General features: G+C 36.6%; 1 protein-coding gene across 11 annotated transcripts in view; it reads right to left on the bottom strand.

Moving 5' to 3' along the window:
• Positions 1-1,425: 1,425 nt before the first annotated feature.
• Positions 1,426-24,967, bottom strand: part of LOC117318883 (pre-B-cell leukemia transcription factor 1-like) — a 78,582-nt gene continuing 55,040 nt past the window's right edge. For 4 of the 11 annotated variants that reach the window (XM_033873849.1, XM_033873842.1, XM_033873835.1 and 1 more), the window contains 2 exons: positions 20,523-20,627; positions 1,426-9,231 (listed from right to left, as the gene is read on the bottom strand). In XM_033873849.1, the coding sequence (XP_033729740.1) occupies positions 9,022-9,231; positions 20,523-20,627 (315 nt within the window). In that variant the 3' untranslated portion in view covers positions 1,426-9,021. Of the gene's footprint in view, positions 9,232-17,261; positions 18,283-20,522; positions 20,628-24,967 lie in introns of those variants that run through there. The other 7 variants (XR_004530479.1, XR_004530480.1, XR_004530477.1 and 4 more) reach the window with 7 other exon arrangements.

Genomic DNA, 24,967 nt, shown 5'->3' on the forward strand with positions numbered 1-24,967 from the left:
TGCTAATAAACATTTTCATACATACATATATGATTTCTAAGCAACCAGAGAATTCCTATTTTTAGCTCCCATGTCACAGTGCCAGTGCCATTATGGAATGGTTCAGGAGTGGTCTTTTGTTGTATCATCCTTGTCTGTCTGCCCACCTGCAACTTTTAACTTTAAGAAACTACCAGCAACTGGGTATTGATATTTAATCTAGGACTGAGTGCTTGAATAAGCTTCCTCATATAATTGAAAATGAGTTATTTTCAAGTTTAAGTAGATCCAGGTGTTTTACTAGCAGACCCAGGTGTTTTACTAGTAGACCCAGGTGTTTTACTAGTAGACCCAGGTGTTTTACTAGTAGACCCAGGTGTTTTACTAGCAGACCCATGTGTTTTACTAGTAGACCCAGGTGTTTTACTAGTAGACCCAGGTGTTTTACTAGTAGACCCAGGTGTTTTACTAGTGGACCCAGGTGTTTTACTAGTAGACCCAGGTGTTTTACTAGTAGGTACCTGCTAGGGAGTGCTTTGAAGTTTCCTCATACTAATGACCTTGACTGATCTTAAAGGGAACAGGTCAAATATTTTAAAAATTGTAATAGTCTTGTGAAATTCCAGAAGACACAGAAGCCTTATATTTTGCTGGTCACAGTGGTGTGTCTCTAGGACAGAGCTATATTCAAAGTCGCAATGATAAAATTTGTTAAAAACTTTAAGAATTTTATTCCCACTTCATCACTTACAAAATACATTTTTGCCTTTATTTGTTAAAAATGATTACTTGCCATGTGAGCGATTCAATTCTGGGCCAAATTATTCCCTGTATACAGTACGGACTATGATGACAATGATTCCCTGTATACAGTACAGACTATGATGACAATGATTATCTGTATACAGTACGGACTATGATGACAATGATTATCTGTATACAGTACAGACTATGATGACTGATTATCTGTATACATTACGGACTATGATGACAATGATTATCTGTATACAGTACGGACTATGATGACAATGATTATCTGTATACAGTACGGACTATGATGACAATGATTATCTGTATACAGTAGGGACTATGATGACAATGATTATCTATATACAGTACGGACTATGATGACAATGATTATCTGTATACAGTACTGACTATGATGAAAATGATTCCCTGTATACAGTACGGACTATGATGACAATGATTATCTGTATACAGTACGGACTATGATGACAATGATTCCCTGTATACAGTACGGACTATGATGACTGATTATCTGTATACAGTACAGACTATGATGACAATGATTATCTGTATACAGTACAGACTATGATGACAATGATTATCTGTATACAGTACGGACTATGATGACAATGATTCCCTGTATACAGTACGGACTATGACTTATTCATCAACAAACTTAACAAAGATGACACATTCAGGTGAAGTTTTATGTATGTTTATTCAGCTTTTCCTCATCTCTTTTACAAAACAAAACGGCTACAAGCAGTGTTCATACTGATACATGATAATGATATGCCGAGAAATGATTACTTTGGCAAAATGTATATTATACTGTACATGCCTCAAAAAGGAAAAGCATATTTATCCTCAAATAAGCCCCCTCCCTAATGTAAAAGTGAAGTACTATATTTATGCACAGATAAGCTCCCTCCCTAATGTAAAAGTTAAGTACTATATTTATGCACTGATAAGCCCTCTCCCTAAAAGTTTAAAAAAAAGTTTGGGCAGGGCTTGTTTGTGAACTATGAAAAATTACTGGGGATGCGACTATTACCCTTAGACACTGATCCCAAGTGGTGTCAGAGTGTGTTGGTGAACCACTTTCAGGTTGCTGTTTTAAAATTGCTAATTTTGCAACAACTGAAAGAGGGGTTTATTTGAAGGTGGGGCTTATTTACAGATAAATACGGTAAAACAAAAGCTTTCTAAATAATGACTTGACCTATGATACCAGTATGATCAGTTCAGGTGTGCTGTTCAAAGTAAGAATAGTCTAAGCACATCTAGGTTATCTTCAACTTCGCAAATCTATGAGTTTACAAATACTGGTGGAGATGTGGGAAAATGGAAATTATGACAAAGGTTTCAAGTGTACTATCATTTCCCTGAAGAAGTAATATGGCACACTCCTTGTTTTTTAAAGTTCTTGACTAAAATATTTGAAGCAGACCAATTCAATTCAATACAACAACACATAATTGTATACATACAGCACCATTTTCTCACAAAACATTCAACAAATTATCTAAAATCATGTGTTTGTTAAACACAATGGAAGACAACCTTAATCCCTATACTTCATTGTAGTGATTTCATATGTTATGTAGTTAATTCCAGTCCTTACAGTTAATACTGTTAACTGGTATACACGGTCCTTACAGTACTGTTACCTGGTATACATACAGTTAATACTGTTACCTGGTATGCACGGTCCTTACAGTACTGTTACCTGGTATACATGGTCCTTACAGTACTGTTACCTGGTATACACGGTCCTTACAGTACTGTTACCTGGTATACAGACTCCTTAGAAATAAGATGTAATCTCAAAACCTACTTATACTTTTAAACAAACTACAATTTTGCTTAATTTGAGTTTAAATGTTTTTTGTGTAACACTCTGATTGTAATAAGTTTGGAATAATACCATCCCCGGTGTTGGCTATTTTCATAGGTCTCTACATAACTGACTTGTAAGACTTCTTGGAATTAATAAATTAATTCTGTGCTAAATGAAAAGTCACATGAATAATTACAATTTGAAGTTCGTACATGTATTGGATATAGTTATATCATATACTATGACAAGTATTATAAAATGAAATATCTCTTGTATATTACGTCACCATGGTTTTCAAAATAAATGTCCATGTTTCATCCTATTACAAGATCAAATATTTGTGGGAAAATATTACACACCAATATATTTGCATAGACTGTTAATTTGATACTAGGGATTTTGCCCATTTTCGCGGTTATTGAATACAGGGAGAAAATAAACACGGATGTACTGAAATGTTCACTGCAGAACGTTTACAAGTCAATGTTACACAGAATTTAATACCCACAAACTCACTGTGAAATATTAACCCCGTGAAAATTAATACCCACAAACTAGGCCTACAGAGACAACCGTGAAATATTAACCCATCGAAATACTACCCACAAACTAGGCCTACTGAGACAACTATGAAATATTAACCCAGCGAGATACTACCCACAAACTAGGCCTACTGAGACAACTATGAAATATTAACCCATTGAAAATTAATACCCTACTGGGACAACGGTGAAATATTAACCCCAGAAATTTAATACCCACAAACTAGGTCCTACTTGGACAACGGTAAAATATTAACCCCAGGAAATTTAATACCCACAAACTAGGCCTACTCGGACAACCGTGAAATATTATTCCATTGAAAATTAATACCCTATTGGGACAACGATGAACTACCATAGTGAAGCACTGGTTCTTGATCAACCTAGAGTAAACTACAGTCTGAAAATATTGAAAAAAGTTTTGAGAATCTTATATATATGTACCTGAACTTTGAATGTCATTGTTTTAGATGACTGACTTCAAAGTTAATTGCAATATAGATTCACTGACAATAAATAATCTACTATAGTAATTCATTAACAAGCACAGCAAAGCCAGAGTAAAATATAACACACAACCCTACATCTCACAAACCAGAAAATCTAGCACTACAACCTGAAAATACAGCCCAGCTTGATATGTTATTATAACAATATAAGGTGTTATCTACATGTATGCCCTGCTACAATATTTCACTTTCCTTTGAAAATCTGACAAACAAAAAATGAAATTCAGGAAGGTAAAAGTAGTGGTGCTTGATTAACCTAAACTACAGGTGACTAGGACAGTCTGGACTAAGGTACTGGTTTACTGCCTATATGACAGACTATTGTTAGGTTTCGTCTCACCAACTGTTGTCATCAAGTCACTCAACACCAGTCTGGACTATTTGTCACTTCAGTTTAGCCTATACTGTGCTTCCAAATCCCTATTCAGATCATCCCACAAACAGGAAGTACATTGTCATCCCCATCCAGAGATCACCCCACAAATAGGATGGACATTGTCATCCCCATCCAGAGATCATCCCTCAAACAGGAAGTTCATTGTCATCCCTATCTAGAGATCACCCTACAAATAGGAAGGACATTGTCATCGCCATCCATAGAATGCCCCACAAATAGGAAGTTCATTGTCATCCCCATCCATAGAATGCCCCACAAACAGGAAGTACAATGTCATCCCCATCCAGAGATCACCCCATAAACAGGAAGTTCATTCATTGTCATCCCCATCCAGAGATCACCCCATAAACAGGAAGTTCATTCATTGTCATCCCCATCCGGAGATCACCCCACAAACAGTAAGTACATTATCATCAATACTGGCTGATATACTCCAAAGAGACAACCAGTCTATATTCATTGTGGCTTCATGAAATGTTCAGGTATGTTTAATAATTTGATATTTCTTTGCTCTGTGATATAACAAGTTGACCATGAGAACTGTACTACCTACATACCTGAGGAATACATAGCACCATCTAAGAGACAGCCTTTCTACAATATCCCACTCATCACTTAATCAAGTTCCCAATTACATCCCCATCCCAGGAGGACAGTGATGGCCACCTTTGACTGATCTTTTTTTGGTCCTGTAAAAGACTGGTCATTCTCTACTTTTTCCTTCTTTCCCCTTTTCCTTTCTTCTTTCCCCTTTTCCTTTCTTCTTTCCCCTTTTCCTTTCTTCTTTCCCCTTTTCCTTTTAACCGCTTTGATAACAAAAAGAAACTACATGTATAAAGAAAGTCCATGAAAGATCTAAGATCAGTTTTCGGATGGATGGACAGACAATGGACAAGGGAACGAAGGGCGAAGGATGGACAGACGATGGACCAGGGGACGAAGGGCGAAGGATGGACAGACGATGGACCAGGGGACAAAGGGTGATAAATGGACAGACAATGGACCAGGGGACTAAGGGCGAAAGATGGACAGACGATGGACCAGGGGACGAAGGGCGAAGGATGGACAGACGATGGACCAGGGGACTAAGGGCGAAAGATGGACAGATGATGGATCAGGGGACGAAGGGTGATGAATGTACAAACGATAGACAAGGGGACTAAGGGGTATTTCAATAGCTATACCATCTGATGAGGGCTAAAAATTCTTAGTCAAATTTTGTTAGGAAACTGCAATATTCAAGACAATGCTGTTTATTCCACAGAACCACATCCATTTTGTTTGCTTTGTTATAAACAGAAATTTGTATCAAGCCTGTTTGTCTTAGGACAGTTCTCCTATATCTGCTTTTCATCCATCGTCTGTGTATCACCTACTGTATTGTCTGTGTATCACCTACTGTATTTGTCTATCATTCGTCTGTGTATCATCTACTGTATTTGTTTGTCCATCGTCTGTGTATCACCTACTGTATTTGTCTGTCCATCATCTGTGTATCACCTACTGTATTTGTCTATCATTCGTCTGTGTATCATCTACTGTATTTGTCTGTCCATCGTCTGTATCACCTACTGTATTTGTCAGTCGTCTGTGTATCACCTACTGTATTTGTCTGTCCATCGTCTGTGTATCACCTACTGTATTTGTCTGTCCTTTGTCTGTGTATCACCTACTGTATTTGTCTGTCCTTCGTCTGTGTATCACCTACTGTATTTGTCTGGCCTTTGTCTGTGTATCACCTACTGTATTTGTCTGTCCATCGTCTGTGTATCATCTACTGTATTTGTCTGTCCTTCATCTGTGTATCACCTACTGTATTTGTCTATCATTCGTCTGTGTATCATCTACTGTATTTGTCTGTCCATCGTCTGTATCACCTACTGTATTTGTCTGTCCATCGTCTGTGTTTCACCTACTGTATTTGTCTGTCCATCGTCTGTGTATCACCTACTGTATTTGTCTATCATTCGTCTGTGTATCATCTACTGTATTTGTCTATCCTTCGTCTGTGTATCACCTACTGTATTTGTCTGTCCATCGTCTGTGTATCACCTACTGTATTTGTCTATCCTTCGTCTGTGTATCACCTACTGTATTTGTCTGTCCATCGTCTGTGTATCACCTACTGTATTTGTCTATCATTCGTCTGTGTATCATCTACTGTATTTGTCTGTCCATCGTCTGTGTATCACCTGTATTTGTCTGTCCATCGTCTGTGTATCACCTACTGTATTTGTCTGTCCATTGTCTGTATCACCTACTGTATTTGTCTGTCCATCATCTGTGTATCACCTACTGTATTTGTCTATCCTTCGTCCGTGTATCACCTACTGTATTTGTCTGTCCATTGTCTGTATCACCTACTGTATTTGTCTGTCCATCGTCTGTGTATCACCTACTGTATTTGTCTGTCCTTCGTCTGTGTATCGCCTACTGTATTTGTCTGTCCATCGTCTGTGTATCACCTACTGTATTTGTCTGTCCTTTGTCTGTATCACCTACTGTATTTGTCTGTCCTTCGTCCGTGTATCACCTACTGTATTTGTCTGTCCATCGTCTGTATCACCTACACTATTTGTCTATATATGTCAATCTGTCTACAGGTGTTTTGACTAGGGAGAATTTGTACCTATGTAACATATACAATACCTTTTAGTCACATCTATTCTCCCTAACACAGTAACACCAACACTAGTACAAGCACATGAATACTGAACTTTATATATATACTCATAAAAAAATGTTTATTTACAATTTTTTTTTTCTCAACAGTTTACAAGCAATGGAAGCAATGAAAGAAATAGAACATAAAGCACATATTTTTGACATTTTATGATAGTTTATACTGTGAATGTTACATACTGTTCAATGAAACTTGTATACAAATATCCACCGTGTTCACAGGATCTATTTTGTATTTGTATGTATACAATATACAATATTACTATATGGTGAGAGTGTCCTACACTTAATGGCCTGTGGTGAGGGTGTCCTACAATTAATGACCTCTGGTGAGTGTCCTACAATTAATGACCTCTGGTGAGTGTCCTACAATTAATGACCTCTGGTAACAGTGTCCTACAATTAATGACCTCTGGTAACAGTGTCCTACAATTAATTGGCCACAGTGATATGTTGTCAGGTGTTGTGAGATACCTAGATAAACATGTTGGCCACAGTGGTATGTTGTCAGTTGTTGTGAGATATCTAGATAAACATGTTGGCCACAGTGGTATGTTGTCAGTTGTTGTGAGATATCTAGATAAACATGTTGGCCACAGTGATATGTTGTCAGGTGTTGTGAGATATCTAGATAAACATGTTGGCCATAGTGGTATGTTGTCAGGTGTTGTGAGATATCTAGATAAACATGTTGGCCACAGTGGTATGTTGTCAGGTGTTGTGAGATATCTAGATAAACATGTTGGCCACAGTGATATGTTGTCAGGTGTTGTGAGATATCTAGATAAACATGTTGGCCACAGTGGTATGTTGTCAGGTGTTGTGAGATATCTAGATAAACATGTTGGCCACAGTGATATGTTGTCAGGTGTTGTGAGATATCTAGATAAACATGTTGGCCATAGTGGTATGTTGTCAGGTGTTGTGAGATATCTAGATAAACATGTTGGCCACAGTGGTATGTTGTCAGGTGTTGTGAGATACCTAGATAAACATGTTGGCCACAGTGGTATGTTGTCAGGTGTTGTGAGATGTCTAGATAAACATGTTGGCCACAGTGGTATGTTGTCAGGTGTTGTGAGATATCTAGATAAACATGTTGGCCACAGTGGTATGTTGTCAGGTGTTGTGAGATGTCTAGATAAACATGTTGGCCACAGTGGTATGTTGTCAGGTGTTGTGAGATGTCTAGATAAACATGTTGGTCACAGTGGTATGTTGTCAGGTGTTGTGAGATACCTAGATTAACATGTTGGCCACAGTGGTATGTTGTCAGGTGTTGTGAGATGTCTAGATAAACATGTTGGCCACAGTGATATGTTGTCAGGTGTTGTGAGATGTCTAGATAAACATGTTGGCCACAGTGATATGTTGTCAGGTGTTGTGAGATATCTAGATAAACATGTTGGCCACAGTGGTATGTTGTCAGGTGTTGTGAGATGTCTAGATAAACATGTTGGCCACAGTGGTATGTTGTCAGGTGTTGTGAGATGTCTAGATAAACATGTTGGCCACAGTGGTATGTTGTCAGGTGTTGTGAGATGTCTAGATAAACATGTTGGCCACAGTGATATGTTGTCAGGTGTTGTGAGATATCTAGGTAAAACTATAGTCTAACTTTAGGTCTGTTACAATGTGGGTACAAATCTTCCAGGTAACTACTTTGTACGGAATGTCATGATACAGATATTTAGGTTAACTCTGCGACAATGGACATCAGTTGCTATAAGTTTTTTTCTGCCATTTAATATACCTGGTAATAGTTTCTTTTTCAGGTTGCTTACACATTAAAGAGATGAAATGTTCTTGAATAGCAGTTACAAATCAGCATTCATTTTTCAAACAAGTTAACATAGATAAACAAATACTTATACACCAGATTTGCACATATTAGCTATAGACAGTATGCACAATTGTCCATATGTAGCTTTGATATATAAAATCTCCAGAACTCCCACAGTGGAATTAATCATGAATCCAGTAAGATGTATGACTAGAATTCCTCAATGCTAAGATCAAGGTTAACACTGGTTTTACACATAGAAAATTCCCAGACATCGTCAATAATGATCTCACAACATCTTTGAAAGTACTAAAGACTAGTTCTTGGGATTCATTTAATAAATCTTTGTCACAACACTAGTTTTGTTATATATGTATATATACATGTATACATATTTTAACAATCTGCTGTTCATATATGCCTTGTCACTGTTTAGGTCATATCAATGCTTTTAGAAACACTTTCTATAAACTTCAGCCTGTCTTCACAGACTTCTGACCTCTGCTTAGTAACCTCTGACCTCCGCCTAGTAACCTCTGACCTCAGACTAGTGGTCTCTTGATGTCTTCCTGCTCGTGTGGGTTATATCCCTCCCCACCATCACCGTCCATGTTGTGCATGAAGCCCAGAGGTGTCTGTCCACCAAGAGAAGTCTGTCCGGCCGTCCAGCTGTCCACGCTGTCTTCCGGTTTGCGATCTATATCTGGGGGAGAGCCCCCATGACTGCCTGCTGTACTCCTCAGAGGTGTCGCCTACAATGAAAAGTGATGTGATTGGCTTAGATATCTATCCCAGGAGTCTTATACAGGTACGTTTACCCAACATATCCATCTTAGAAATACCATGTTGTTTTACTGACTTAGAAATCTATTTAGAAACCATCATCTGGCTTAGGAACCTTATGAGTTTACCTGGCTTGGTAATCTATTTTGGTGGATATAATTGTACAGTTTTTACCTTGCTTAAAAAGTATCGCATAAAGATTGATAAACCTAAAAAAAATATATCTTAAGAACAGGTTCATACAGGTTTAGTTTTACAAAGCTTAATAAAAATCTATCTTTAAGAATCAGATACAAGATTTACCTGAATAAGATACAGATTTACCTGAATAAGATACAGATTTACCTGAATAAGATACAGATTTACCTGAATAAGATACAGATTTACTTGAATAAGATACAGATTTACCTGAATAAGATATAGATTTATGTGAACAAGAAATCTATCGGAGAAATATCATATACTTATCCTTTGACCTGCCTCAAAAACTGATGTAGCTATGCTGTATCGATTACCTGCCTCAGAAATTTATCCTACAATTTTTTTTATAAGAGAGAACTAATCTAGCTAGTTGAGAAATCTAAATAGCTTCAGAAAGTTTACCGAGCTAAAACATTTATCTTACTGATCATCTATACAACATAACCTGGTCTAGAAATTTACCATTGAAATTTCATATTTTAGTTTAACATATTTTGCTTAATTATGATTTGGTTTCCTTTTTTTCTTAAGTGAATAAATGATGCATAGAATGTTTTCAAATATTTCCTTTAACTTTACACTATTAATTTCAGCAAAAAAAAAAAAAAAAATAGTGTTTAAATAATTTTTTTAATTCCTCACCAGATCTGCTAAGAAATTGAGTGAATATCTAATTAATTATTTTTTATCGACATGCAATTTTCCCCATCTTATTAACGGTGAAAGTTATTCCATGCCCAGTTGCTTCATGCAGAAGAGTGAACCTGTATGGGCTAGTTAGGTGGCCATCACATCACTTTCCATTGTGGCTTGTTTAAACACTCATGCCCCGTGTAATTGTTGTTAGTAAGAGCCCATATAACATTGTTAGTATCAAATCTACCTCAACTTCAAACAAACATTTCTTTGGTTCAGTGAATTTATTTATGTTCATTTACAAGTCAAAATGAAAAATTATATAGATTGACTGATCACCAATGGTTGACAGATGCTTTTGAAGATGATGTGACGTTCATCATATTCAAATGCCATGTTAAGTTTGTTTGAAGTTAAGTTACAGGTGAGAGAAACCCAACCAAGCTTTGTATGATAGTTAGTGTAAGTGGACACATGTTAGTCATTTTTAAGTCCCATTTCTTTGCAGATCTGTATGAGAAATTAGTAATAGTGAAACATGTTTAGTTTGAAAATAATGAAAATAAATAAATGTTTAATGAAAATAAAAACAAAAAATGAACAAAAACATAGTAACATAAAAAGTATATATAGGTTTTCAACTTAGAAATGTTAGTACAAAAACAAAACATCAAACAAAAGAAAAGATGGATAAAATAACAGGTAATTACAAAGGTGTGATAAGCATTAGGTTTGAGTAATGTACGGATATAGGTAAACTCACCCATGTATATTGGGCAAGACTACCACACAGAGTTTCAAATCAACCAATCAAATACAATAGAATATAGAATAGTCTTTATTACCTCCAGTATGAAGAGTTTGAGTGATATTATTACCTCCAAAATGAAGAGTTATACTGATTTTGTTACCTCCAGTATGAAGAGTTATAGTAATGTCACAATATAACTGGTTCATTTTTAAACTTGTTCACATAAATTATAACCATCCAGGCTATGTTTGATGAACATCACACTGTTACACCAGACATCAGTGAGACAATATCAATGGGTATTAACAAGTATTACAATCTACTGATGCTGTCTGCATATAATCAAGGTTTCCTGTCACCAACACATCATTCATATTTTTGCATTTTTTTTTTAGATGTTTCTGAAAAAATAGGTTCAGTAGGTTGTCATTGAAGAGAAGAAAAGACTAATGAGCAAGAATTACTCTGAAATACAGACACATAACTCTATCAATCATTTCATATTTGGTTTATTATTTTCCATAAAATCTGTACACATCTCAATTTCTATTATGTCTCTGTATGAGTTAATGACATTGAATGACAACATATCGAACTGACAGCTAACAAAGAGAAAATTAAAGGACAGCTTAGACTGCGGCCAATACATGTACCAACTCACTTATAACAAGTTTGAAGAATACATGTATCGACTCACTAATAACAAATTTGACGGACATATGTACCAACTCACTTATAACAAATTTGACTGATACGTGAACCACTTTCAATAAAACAAGTTGACAAGATATAACATCAGAAATATGATCAATTTCATTGATAAAAATGTTCAAGGTTAAAATAGAATAAATTAAGAAACTTAAATCTTTCACTTTAAAAATTCCTTAAAATCTATAATGTAATGGACAAAGTGGATGCACAAACACATCACATGACCTTCAAAAGTAAAGGTCAGGTTAACAAAGGAAAGATTCTTGAAAAATGTCTTCATAATATGTAGCATTCCAATCAAAATGTTTAACAATAAATATTGGAGATATATTGAACACCCCAGACAAACAGGATGGAGGAACGGTAATCAATGCTGTTGTATAACATTAATATAACGGACATTTATCTCACATCTTCAAAAAGTAGATTTATAAGTCCTAAAAAATAATAAAGATCATTGATATATAATCTCTTGTTTTTTGTTTACACACTTCACAACAAATATATTGGCCCCATTCAACCCCACATATTTAAATAAATTCTTCCTATACAGGTAATGGCACAGTCTACATTGGGTTTGTGGGGATGAAAGGAGTAGCTACAGGGCAGTGATTGTAGATCTGTACTTGGTAAAGATCAAAGTCATGATTCAGAAACACATATCTCAGAAATGACATATATCATCAAAAATGTATCTAGTATTACACAATATATGTACATAATGCTTTTCCCCATCATTATGAAATCTTAAACATAAAGATTAAGACAGAAAATTTGAATGGCGAGAAATCAGATTTAGACTACTGCTGGGTACTTGAGGCAGACAGACTAGTCTACACAGATAATGATACATTCATAAAGATATAGAAACTATTGACTAATCAAAAACTTTAAAAAAGGAGGAAATTGTCAATTCTATTCAAATTTTCAACAAAATAATAGTAATAATAATAAAAAACAAAACTGAACAAATGTATGGCACTTTGTCGTAACAACCCATCAATCTACACAACCAAGTTAGCACATTAACAAAATAAAACAAAGAGTTTAAAACTTTAACTTCAGATTTAAATAAATTTCTGTTTGAACAATTTCTATAATGTCAAAACTGTGATTATATCAGTTTTCATGGACATTATATATATAAACAGTTATTTGAATAAAGGTACGGTTTAATAATTGAATATACTACTGTACATGGCTGATGTTTATAGAATTCACAAAATAATAAAATATATCCAACTATTTCTGACAGATGTAGAATAACCCTGCTACCCTATATAGATATATGTGGTATTCAGAATCAGCAACGAGACTCTCTCTAGACATCTTAGCTGAGTAGTGTAATGAGACTCTAGACTACACATCTTAGCTGAGTAGTGTAATGAGACTCTAGACTACACATCTTAGCTGAGTAGTGTAATGAGACTCTAGAGACTACACATCTTAGCTGAGTAGTGTAATGAGACTCTCTAGACTACACATCTTAGCTGAGTAGTGTAATGAGACTCTAGACTAACACATCTTAGCTGAGTAGTGTAATGAGACTCTCTAGACTTCACATCTTACCTGAGTAGTGTAATGAGACTCTCTAGACAACACATCTTAGCTGAGTAGTGTAATGAGACTCTAGACTACACATCTTAGCTGAGTAGTGTAATGAGACTCTAGACTACACATCTTAGCTGAGTAGTGTAATGAGACTCTAGACTACACATCTTAGCTGAGTAGTGTAATGAGACTCTCTAGACTACACATCTTAACTGAGTAGTGTAATGAGACTCTAGACTACACATCTTAGCTGAGTAGTGTAATGAGACTCTAGACAACACATCTTAGCTGAGTAGTGTAATGAGACTCTAGACTACACATCTTAGCTGAGTAGTGTAATGAGACTCTCTCTAGACTACACATCTTAGCTGAGTAGTGTAATGAGACTCTAGACTACACATCTTAGCTGAGTAGTGTAATGAGACTCTAGGCTACACATCTTAACTGAGTAGTGTAATGAGACTCTAGACTACACATCTTAGCTGAGTAGTGTAATGAGACTCTAGACAACACATCTTAGCTGAGTAGTGTAATGAGACTCTCTAGACTACACATCTTAGCTGAGTAGTGTAATGAGACTCTCTAGACAACACATCTTAGCTGAGTAGTGTAATGAGACTCTAGACTACACATCTTAGCTGAGTAGTGTAATGAGACTCTAGACTACACATCTTAGCTGAGTAGTGTAATGAGACTCTAGACTACACATCTTAGCTGAGTAGTGTAATGAGACCCTAGACTACACATCTTAGCTGAGTAGTGTAATGAGACTCTCTCTAGACTACACATCTTAGCTGAGTAGTGTAATGAGACTCTCTAGACACCACATCTTAGCTGAGTAGTGTAATGATACTCTCTAGACACCACATCTTAGCTGAGTAGTGTAATGAGACCCTAGACTACACATCTTAGCTGAGTAGTGTAATGAGACTCTCTAGAGACTACACATCTTAGCTGAGTAGTGTAATGAGACTCTCTAGAGACTACACATCTTAGCTGAGTAGTGTAATGAGACTCTAGACTACACATCTTAGCTGAGTAGTGTAATGAGACTCTAGACAACACATCTTAGCTGAGTAGTGTAATGAGACTCTAGACAACACATCTTAGCTGAGTAGTGTAATGAGACTCTCTAGAGACTACACATCTTAGCTGAGTAGTGTAATGATACTCTCTAGACTACACATCTTAGCTGAGTAGTGTAATGAGACTCTCTAGACTACACATCTTAGCTGAGTAGTGTAATGAGACTCTAGACAACACATCTTAGCTGAGTAGTGTAATGAGACTCTCTAGACTACACATCTTAGCTGAGTAGTGTAATGAGACTCTAGACTACACATCTTAACTGAGTAGTGTAATGAGACTCTCTAGACATCTTAGCTGAGTAGTGTAATGAGACTCTCTAGACTACACGTCTTAGCTGAGTAGTGTAATGAGACTCTCTAGACTACACATCTTAGCTGAGTAGTGTAATGAGACTCTAGACTACACATCTTAGCTGAGTAGTGTAATGAGACTCTCTAGACTACACGTCTTAGCTGAGTAGTGTAATGAGACTCTCTCTAGACATCTTAACTGAGTAGTGTAATGAGACTCTAGACTACACGTCTTAGCTGAGTAGTGTAATGAGACTCTCTAGACTACACATCTTAGCTGAGTAGTGTAATGAGACTTTCTCTAGACTACACCTCTTAACTGAGTAGTGTAATGAGACTCTAGACTACACATCTTAGCTGAGTAGTGTAATGAGACTCTAGACTACACATCTTAGCTGAGTAGTGTAATGAGACTCTCTAGACAACACATCTTAGCTGAGTAGTGTAATGAGACTCTCTAGAGACTACACATCTTAGCTGAGTAGTGTAATGAGACTCTAGACTACACATCTTAGCTGAGTAGTGTAATGAGACTCTCTAGACTACACATCTTAGCTGAGTAGTGTAATGAGACTCTAGACTACACATCTTAGCTGAGTACTGTAGTGAGACTCTAGACAACACATCTTAGCTGAGTAGTGTAATGAGACTCTAAACTACACATCTTAGCTGAGTAGTGTAATGAGACTCTCTAGACAACACATCTTAGCTGAGTAGTGTAATGAGACTCTAAACTACACATCTTAGCTGAGTAGTGTAATGAGACTCTCTAGACTACACATCTTAGCTGAGTAATGTAATGAGACTCTAGACAACACATCTTAGCTGAGTAGTGTAATGAGACTCTAGACTACACATCTTAGCTGAGTAATGTAATGAGACTCTAGACTACACATCTTAGCTGAGTAATGTAATGAGACTCTAAACTACACATCTTAGCTGAGTAGTGTAATGAGACTCTAGACTACACATCTTAGCTGAGTAGTGTAATGAGACTCTAGACTACACATCTTAGCTGAGTAGTGTAATGAGACTCTAGACTACACATCTTAGCTGAGTAGTGTAATGAGACTCTAGACTACACATCTTAGCTGAGTAGTGTAATGAGACTCTAGACAACACATCTTAGCTGAGTAGTGTAATGAGACTCTCTAGACTTCACATCTTAGCTGAGTAGTGTAATGAGACTCTAGACTACACATCTTAGCTGAGTAGTGTAATGAGACTCTAGACTACACATCTTAGCTGAGTAATGTAATGAGACTCTAGACTACACATCTTAGCTGAGTAGTGTAATGAGACTCTCTAGACTACACATCTTAGCGGAGTAGTGTAATGAGACTCTAGACTACACATCTTAGCTGAGTAGTGTAATGAGACTCTAGACAACACATCTTAGCTGAGTAGTGTAATGAGACTCTCTAGACTACACATCTTAGCTGAGTAGTGTAATGAGACTCTAGACTACACATCTTAGCTGAGTAGTGTAATGAGACTCTAGACTACACATCTTAGCTGAGTAGTGTAATGAGACTCTAGACAACACATCTTAGCTGAGTAGTGTAATGAGACTCTCTAGACTACACATCTTAGCTGAGTAGTGTAATGAGACTCTAGACTACACATCTTAGCTGAGTAGTGTAATGAGACTCTAGACAACACATCTTAGCTGAGTAGTGTAATGAGACTCTCTAGACTACACATCTTAGCTGAGTAGTGTAATGAGACTCTCTAGACTACACATCTTAGCTGAGTAGTGTAATGAGACTCTCTAGACTACACATCTTAGCTGAGTAGTGTAATGAGACTCTAGACTACACATCTTAGCTGAGTAGTGTAATGAGACTCTAGACTACACATCTTAGCTGAGTAGTGTAATGAGACTCTCTAGACTACACATCTTAGCTGAGTAGTGTAATGAGACTCTAGACTACACATCTTAGCTGAGTAGGTGTATGTTGGGGAGGTCATAGGGGTTATCATTCTTCAAACATCAGGATAACAAAATGTTTTGACTCATGTAAGATTTCATTTTCCTTTTAAGTTTATTATAAACAGAGTTGCTTCCCTTTAAACAGTATCCTGTAGTTTACAAGGATACTTATCTAATACATTTTTTTCCCTTTGTTTTATTGGCATACCTATCAATTTCTGAAAATGAACAAATATCAATATGTAAACTATGGCAAGCTGTTGTGAAAAAGGGCCTTTATTGATATTACAAAATCATTTATTAATACTCATTCATTTATATCATAAAAAATGGATTTATTAATGTTACAGCAACTGCAACTGTAAAAGTAACAGTTGAAAGATATTATCAAGTGAAGTATGTAATTTAAAAAAAAAAAATCATTAAACTAAGACTTTTCCTTAATTACAAATGTACAAAAATTCAAGTGTCTGCAACCGTATTTTGTAACATTACAATTAGGTCCTACAACCATGCATAATGATACCGATTACAAGCAGAATGCTGTGCCGACTCAATCGGCATTCACGCCCACGTGACTGCATTAGGCTTTCTCTGTTTAGTATTCATTCAAAACATCAACAGAGGTAAACACTGTTTTAAAACTTATAAACAGCTATATCTATAGTACGTTTTTGATGGAGTAGGCTCATGTATTGCTATTTCTTAAACCCATTTCACTATTTATAAGAAGAAATCACTGTATAAAATCTACTGTTATAGTTCTTTTAATGAATTAAAGTTATTTATCAATATCAATAAATTAGTTATCAATATTAATAAATGCCTCTTTTTTTCCCTAGCCTGCCATAGTTAACAACAGTTTAAACCATGTAACTGCTACTCTAAAACATAAACACTGAGGGAAAATGTCAAATATTCCTGAGCCAACACTCAACCTGCTATAATGTACAGAATCAACTCGGATAACAGGAACGATCATGAGTCGACAGAAATACATCAGAAAATTCTGTTTCTAGGATGATGTTTATAGAAAATGTAATTCATTCTATATAAGATCAAGCAGGCATCTCTCATAGTGAAGGATATGACCAGTGTAAAACTAGAATTTAAAATGTCCTCTTATAATCACTAAGCAGAAGCCATAGGGAGGCCTGGCTGGTAAAGGGGATATAACCCTCACATTCAGAATAGAATTTGTTAGGAACTGAACACCGGTAATGTAATGAGAGAATCAGACAGGGTGACACCTAAGGGGCGCCTCACTCTCCTAATGTAGGACCCATCAGACAGGGTGACACCTAGGGGGCGCCTCGCTCTCATAATGTAGGACCCATCAGACAGGGTGACACCTAGGGGGCGCCTCGCTCTCGTAATGTAGGACCCATCAGACAGGGTGACACCTAGGGGACTCCTCACTCTCGTAATGTAGGACCGATCAGACAGGGTGACACCTAGGGGGCGCCTCACTCTCGTAATGTAGGACCCATCAGACAGGGTGACACCTAGGGGACGCCTCACTCTCGTAATGTAGGACCCATCAGACAGAGTGACACCTAGGGGGCTCCTCACTCTCGTTATGTAGGACCCTAACAATACACTCATCAATGGTGGAAGCTGTTATTCTGGACAGTCAAGGAGACAGATTTCTCCGACCCACAACATGTGGCAGCACATACATATAAATACTGATAAGCTTGCTGCATTAAAAACAATTTTTTATGTGGAACCAAAATGTCCCAACTAACAAAGATTCCATCATATGTGTGATGAAACAGAGACGATTGGCTGTCGTGGTTGGCTGGTCACCCTGACGATGGGGCAGTCATCTCCTGGCGGTAATGCTGAGTTACTGTAGCTGTGGACGGGAATGTCAATCTTGATAATCACCCAACAGTAATGACCTTTGACCTTAATTAAAAGTCAACTTGAAAATTTGTAAATGTTCAGTAAATATTAAGTTAAGATTTCTGTTTTAGAAAATTCCCAAATATAAGAGAAAATTTACTGTTTGTCACTAAAAATACCATGAAAATGTGATCTTACCGGAGTATCTATTCATATACAGCCTCTTAAAGGAGTTTTCATTCAATAGCAGAGTTTATGAAACCAGTCTTTGAAGTTTCTATTTGCAAGTCTTGGTGAGTAAAAGTTTAAAATTTGAGATGAGTTTCATTAAATATCATTTTAAATGAAAATATTTAAGATCACAAAACTCAAAAAAAAACTTCATTTTTACAAGTTTTTAAGCCAAAATGTGTAGGCCTTAATCATTATAATCAATTTCTGACTGAAGCAGCCAAAGAAAAACGCCCCAGGGTGATATATACAAAAATATCACTAAGTGATATGACCATTATGTGATAAAAACTCATTTTGTCAAAATCTTGACAGACTTGCTGAGTACTATTTTCCTTGTTTTAAAATGGTTGTAATTTTTGTCATATATATCTAGCCCATTAAATGATGTCATGAGAATCTGTTCCATGACATCTGTATTATTGAGGCCAAATAAAACTGATCACCATGAGAGGTATACTAGCCAGGGTTTATACTGTCTCTGTAAGGTAAGGTTGATAGGAGACCTGGGCAGTCTGGGGACTGAAGGGAGGTAACCCAGAGTTGTCCCCCTGAACAACTTCTGGGGTACAAACAGGACAGATCACAAAGATTTTTTTAAATTATATTGACAGCACTAATATTATCAGATATAATATGGTTACATGAAAGGTAACATAAAAAGTTCGTTTAATTTGTGCACATCATATTATACCAAAAGCCGGACTTAATTATACAGCACTAAAACATTCTAGTACAGGCCATGGAAAGGTGCTGGGGGTAACGCTACATAACTACTGATAGAACGGTTCAATATATTGTTATTATTAAGATTTTGTTCTGTCATATCAGTAAAGGATGGTTATAGAGATGTTAGGTACTAGTCCCATGTGTGGCCTTACCAACACAGCAATACAACAATACAATGATTCATTGTTCTCGCACCAAGCCATGCATGACACCATGCTCCTCTTAACTATGGTAATACATGCAGCATTCCCTACCGTCCTCATAAATATACAAGTACACAAAACTTAACATCCTGCAGTAAAATTCTAATTAAACCATTATAGGATGTGTTTGTACTGGACAACTTTTAATTGTAAGGACAAATTAAAAACTTGAGATTCTAGTGTAAGTTGGGTGTCTGCATATTTAATAGTACAAAAGAAAACATAAATCATTAAAAATAACATTACTTAAAATGGCCATGTTGGCATTTCATTGTGTTTGAAATAAAGTGCTGGTTAAAACAAGGACACCAACAGGTACCTGACAATCAACAGGGTGTTGATATTTCATTTAACACTTTGATCATTTTAATGAACATTTTTATTCACCGGAGAAACAAAATCTCTCATTTATAGGGCTAAACATATTCTGACATTTACAGTGATTTTCATCAGTACAGCACTCTGTATCTACCTTAGTGACCTTTTAAGGTCATGAAAACAACAAAGGTTATAACAATACACTGCTACAGTTTGTACATAGTACAATATTTATACAGTTTAAATATAGATTCTTCATAAAACAAAACATCCATAACAAGTTGTATCAACAAAAATAACAAAATAATAGCAAAATCTATCCAACTTCACTTCAATGTTTTCACGTTGCAGTAATGGCATTCCTTAACCAACAATCTACACACAATGTGGAATGTTTTCGACAATTTCTATTTAGCCTTTAAAAACAACAATGCATTTCAGACCTTGACATTTTTTTTCAGAATTGATTCTTTTATCAAAACGAATAGCCAAAAAATAGATATCTCACGATGAATGGATCCAAATAATTATAGGATAGTGACACAGTGGGGGTGTTTGGACTTCGTAATGATAACATGTGAGATATACATATTATATGCTTTCACTGTTTTGTACAAAATTTCATTCCTGTCATTCTTTCCATTAATATTTTGACATGGCAGCTAGAAATTAATATTGAATGCCAAGAAAAGTCTTTGACCAATCAGCATGGAGGCGACTGACCAGGTGAGCTATGGGTGGCCAATCAGCTGCGAGGGGAGTGTAGTACCTGTGAGGACATGTGCTGGTCGTACATGGATGAAGAGGTGGAGCTGTGTAGGTTGTCACTACTGTACCCCCCTGTCTGGGCGATCACGTGCCGCAATGCGTTCACCTGGGGACAGATCAGGCACAGACATCACACACATGCAAACTTAACCGTGCCAGCTAACATTAACAGAGTTGTCTCCACTTGATCTTACCTTGTCACAGTTTGTACTGGTACATGAAAACCCGGATACAGTAGTGGTCTGATATTATACAAGGTAGCATCATTTTTCATCACACAACAAGTGGTTAACACACCTATTTTATATAACCAACGTCAGGTCAGATTATTGGATCATAAACTAACTTGATGACAGTGTGGTTTGCAGAACTGCAGTACTGAAATTGACAAATGTCATGTGGTCCCGGTTTATGTGTCACCACGACGATCTCCTTTTACAGTGCTATCCCCTTTACCATTATAAGGCTGGCTGTATTTGTAGATATGTTGTTAATATTTCTAACACTTACTTTGTGGTTGTTAGAATGTGAAAAAAATATCAGAATGTGTTTTCTGTGTTTTTTTGCTTATATTAACCAATCAATGGCCCTTGTAGTCAGGTGATATAACGATTTGTTTATCAGTGTAAAATTCCACAGGCTTTGAACAGTCTTATTAATCTATGAGGAACTAAACATGTATCCATTTGACCTTCACATGACCTCAAATTGTAGTTAAATGACAACGAAGATCATTGATTTTCCCTATAGTTCTGTAAATGTGGAATGCAATGATTTCTGATAATCAACACCATATTTCCTTAGATTATATTTATGGCTTAATACCAACTTAATATTTATCTTCAGGTAACCAGTATGACCACTACATTGATATTTTTTTTTTTTTTTTTCACTTTAAACACTTATTTGAAGTTTTCACTCTATTCAACCTTGTTTCAAGAGACATTTAATTCTAGTTAATGTATCAAACTTTTTGGTTTTATTTTTCATTAATTTAATTTGATGGAGATACAACTATTCACCTAAATTGCATGCAAACGAAAATGTAAAAAGGATTAAAATCATGCTGTAATGCTATATTTAGTTCTGTACAAACATCCCTCATTAGGTCTGACAAACTGACAAACCGACACTATATTTAGTTCTGTACAAACGTCCCTCATTAAGTCTGACAAACTGACAACTGACACTATATTTTGTTCCTGTACAAACATCCCTCATTAGGTCTGACAAACTGACAAACCAACACTATATTTTGTCCTGTGCAAATGTCCCTCATTAGGTCTGACAAACTGACACTATATTTAGATGTGTACAAACATCCCTCATTAGGTCTGACAAACTGACAACTGACACTATATTTTGTTCCTGTACAAACATCCCTCATTAGGTCTGACAAACTGACAAACCGACACTATATTTTGTCCTGTGCAGACGTCCCTCATTAGGTCTGACAAACTGACACTATATTTAGTTCTGTACAAACGTCCCTCATTTAGTCTGACAAACTGACAACTGACACTATATTTAGTTCTGTACAAACATCCCTCATTAGGTCTGACAAACTGACAAACCGACACTATATTTTGTTCCTGTACAAACATCCCTCATTAGGTCTGACAAACTGACAAACCGACACTATATTTTGTCCTGTGCAAACGTCCCTCATTAGGTCTGACAAACTGACACTATATTTAGTTCTGTACAAACATCCCTCATTAGGTCTGACAAACTGACAAACCGACACTATATTTTGTTCCTGTACAAACATCCCTCATTAGGTCTGACAAACTGACAAACCGACACTATATTTTGTTCCTGTACAAACATCCCTCATTAGGTCTGACAAACTGACAAACCGACACTATATTTTGTCCTGTACAAACATCCCTCATTAGGTCTGACAAACTGACACTATATTTAGTTCTGTACAAACATCCCTCATTAAGTCTGACAAATTGACAATTGACACTATATTTTTTTTTTCTGTACAAACATCCCTCATTAGATCTGACAAACTGACAACTGACAATGTATCTAAAGTAAGTTTAATATCTGAATATGATCTAACCACAAAATGCTTTGTAATAACAGTGTTAACTTTGGTTTGAATACAATTGTACAAGGTATATACTGTGAATAATGTATAAAACACAAGATATATAAAGCTGTATCTAATAATAATTCTAACGAACACAAATGTATAGTGAAGCATTGTTTCTGTATACATTAGATTCATGCTGACATGCTAACACAGTTGAACATTTAGCATGCTAACTTTACAACAGTATTCATGGCCACAAAAGTCAAATCACAACACCGACATTCTAGGCAATCAGTTTCACTGATTTGACCTCAACTTTTATCACCCTGGTTCAAGGTAAGAAGATGGGGCCAAACTACTATAGCTGTTAAATCAATGTTGGGTCAATAGAGGATGCTATTTGTGATAGGATGGGTGTGCCTATTAATAGAACAAATATTCTGGAGCTATGAGATTGGTGTCAATATCAAAGATTTAGAATACTTATGTCAAGGTCAGGCAATTAGATTCATACTTCAATGTCAAAGTCAAGGTCGGGTCATCAGATATATATCATGGGTCAATGTCATGGCATCAAAGTCATATCCTGTATCTGGGTGTAGGTCATGCCATCAAAGTCATATCCTGTATCTGGGTGTAGGTCAGGCCATCAAAGTCATATCCTGTATCTGGGTGTAGGTCAGGCCATCAAAGTTATATCCTGTATCTGGGTGTAGGTCAGGCCATCAAAGTTATATCCTGTATCTGGGTGTAGGTCAGGCCATCAAAGTCATATCCTGTATCTGGGTGTAGGTCATGCCATCAAAGTCATATCCTGTATCTGGGTGTAGGTCAGGCCATCAAAGTCATATCCTGTATCTGGGTGTAGGTCAGGCCATCAAAGTCATATCCTGTATCTGGGTGTAGGTCAGGCCATCAAAGTCATATCCTGTATCTGGGTGTAGGTCAGGCCATCAAAGTTATATCCTGTATCTGGGTGTAGGTCAGGCCATCAAAGTCATATCCTGTATCTGGATGTAGGTCAGGCCATCAAAGTTATATCCTGTATCTGGGTGTAGGTCAGGCCATCAAAGTTATATCCTGTATCTGGGTGAAGGTCAGGCCATCAAAGTCATATCCTGTATCTGGGTGTAGGTCAGGCCATCAAAGTTATATCCTGTATCTGGATGTAGGTCAGGCCATCAAAGTCATATCCTGTATCTGGGTGAAGGTCAGGTCATCAAAGTCATATCCTGTATCTGGGTGTAGGTCAGGCCATCAAAGTTATGTCCTGTATCTGGGTGTAGGTCATGCCATCAAAGTCATATCCTGTATCTGGGTGTAGGTCAGACCATCAAAGTCATATCCTGTATCTGGGTGTAGGTCAGACCATCAAAGTTATATCCTGTATCTGGGTCTAGGTCATACCATCAAAGTTATATCCTGTATCTGGGTGTAGGTCAGGCCATCAAAGTCATATCCTGTATCTGGGTGTAGGTCAGACCATCAAAGTTATATCCTTTATCTGGGTCTAGGTCATACCATCAAAGTTATATCCTGTATCTGGGTGTAGGTCAGGCCATCAAAGTCATATCCTGTATCTGGATGTAGGTCAGGCCATCAAAATCATATCCTGTATCTATGTCTTGGTCAGGCCATCATAGTTATACCTAAATACCTGATTCATGATCAGGTCATCAGATTTACATTTCTATGTTAGGGTCAAGGTCAGGTCACTAAAGTTACATATCTATGTCGGGGTCAAGGTCAGATCAACAGAGTTTCACCTAATGAAATGCAATGAACATCAATTAGAATCTTAATCTTTGTATCTGGGTTAAAACAGAAGTATTTTTTGTATCAGTCAAGGTTGGTCCATGTATACTTTGCAAGTCTTTGTCAAGGTCAAGGACATACCATGATCAAACAATAAATATCAGAACATCAGATCATGACATCTGTAAATGTGTCATGGTCAGATAATTGGTTGAACATGAGAGGTCATGGTTAGGAAGTCCCTATGCTATGGTACGTGAGCTGGGTTGGGATTTGACTTATGTTTGTGCAGTATAACACAGTCTTGTGACTAGACATGGTACGTGAGCTGGGGTGAAATTTGACTGATGTTTGTGCAGTATACAATTGTACAAGGTATATACTGTGAATAATGTATAAAACACAAGATATATAAAGCTGTATCTAATAATAATTCTAACGAACACAAATGTATTGTGAAGCATTGTTTCTGTATACATTAGATTGATGTTTGTGCAGTATCACACAGACTTGTGTCTAGACATGGTATGTGAGCTGGGTGAGATTTAACTGATGTTTGTGCAGTTTTAACAGTCCTGTGACTGATGTTTGTGCAGTATAACACAGTCTTGTGACAAGACATTGGTACGTGAGCTGGGTTGGGCTTT

Source organism: Pecten maximus, chromosome 2 (genome assembly GCF_902652985.1).
Source record: "Pecten maximus chromosome 2, xPecMax1.1, whole genome shotgun sequence".
In the NCBI taxonomy this organism is placed as follows: Eukaryota; Metazoa; Mollusca; class Bivalvia; order Pectinida; family Pectinidae; genus Pecten; species Pecten maximus.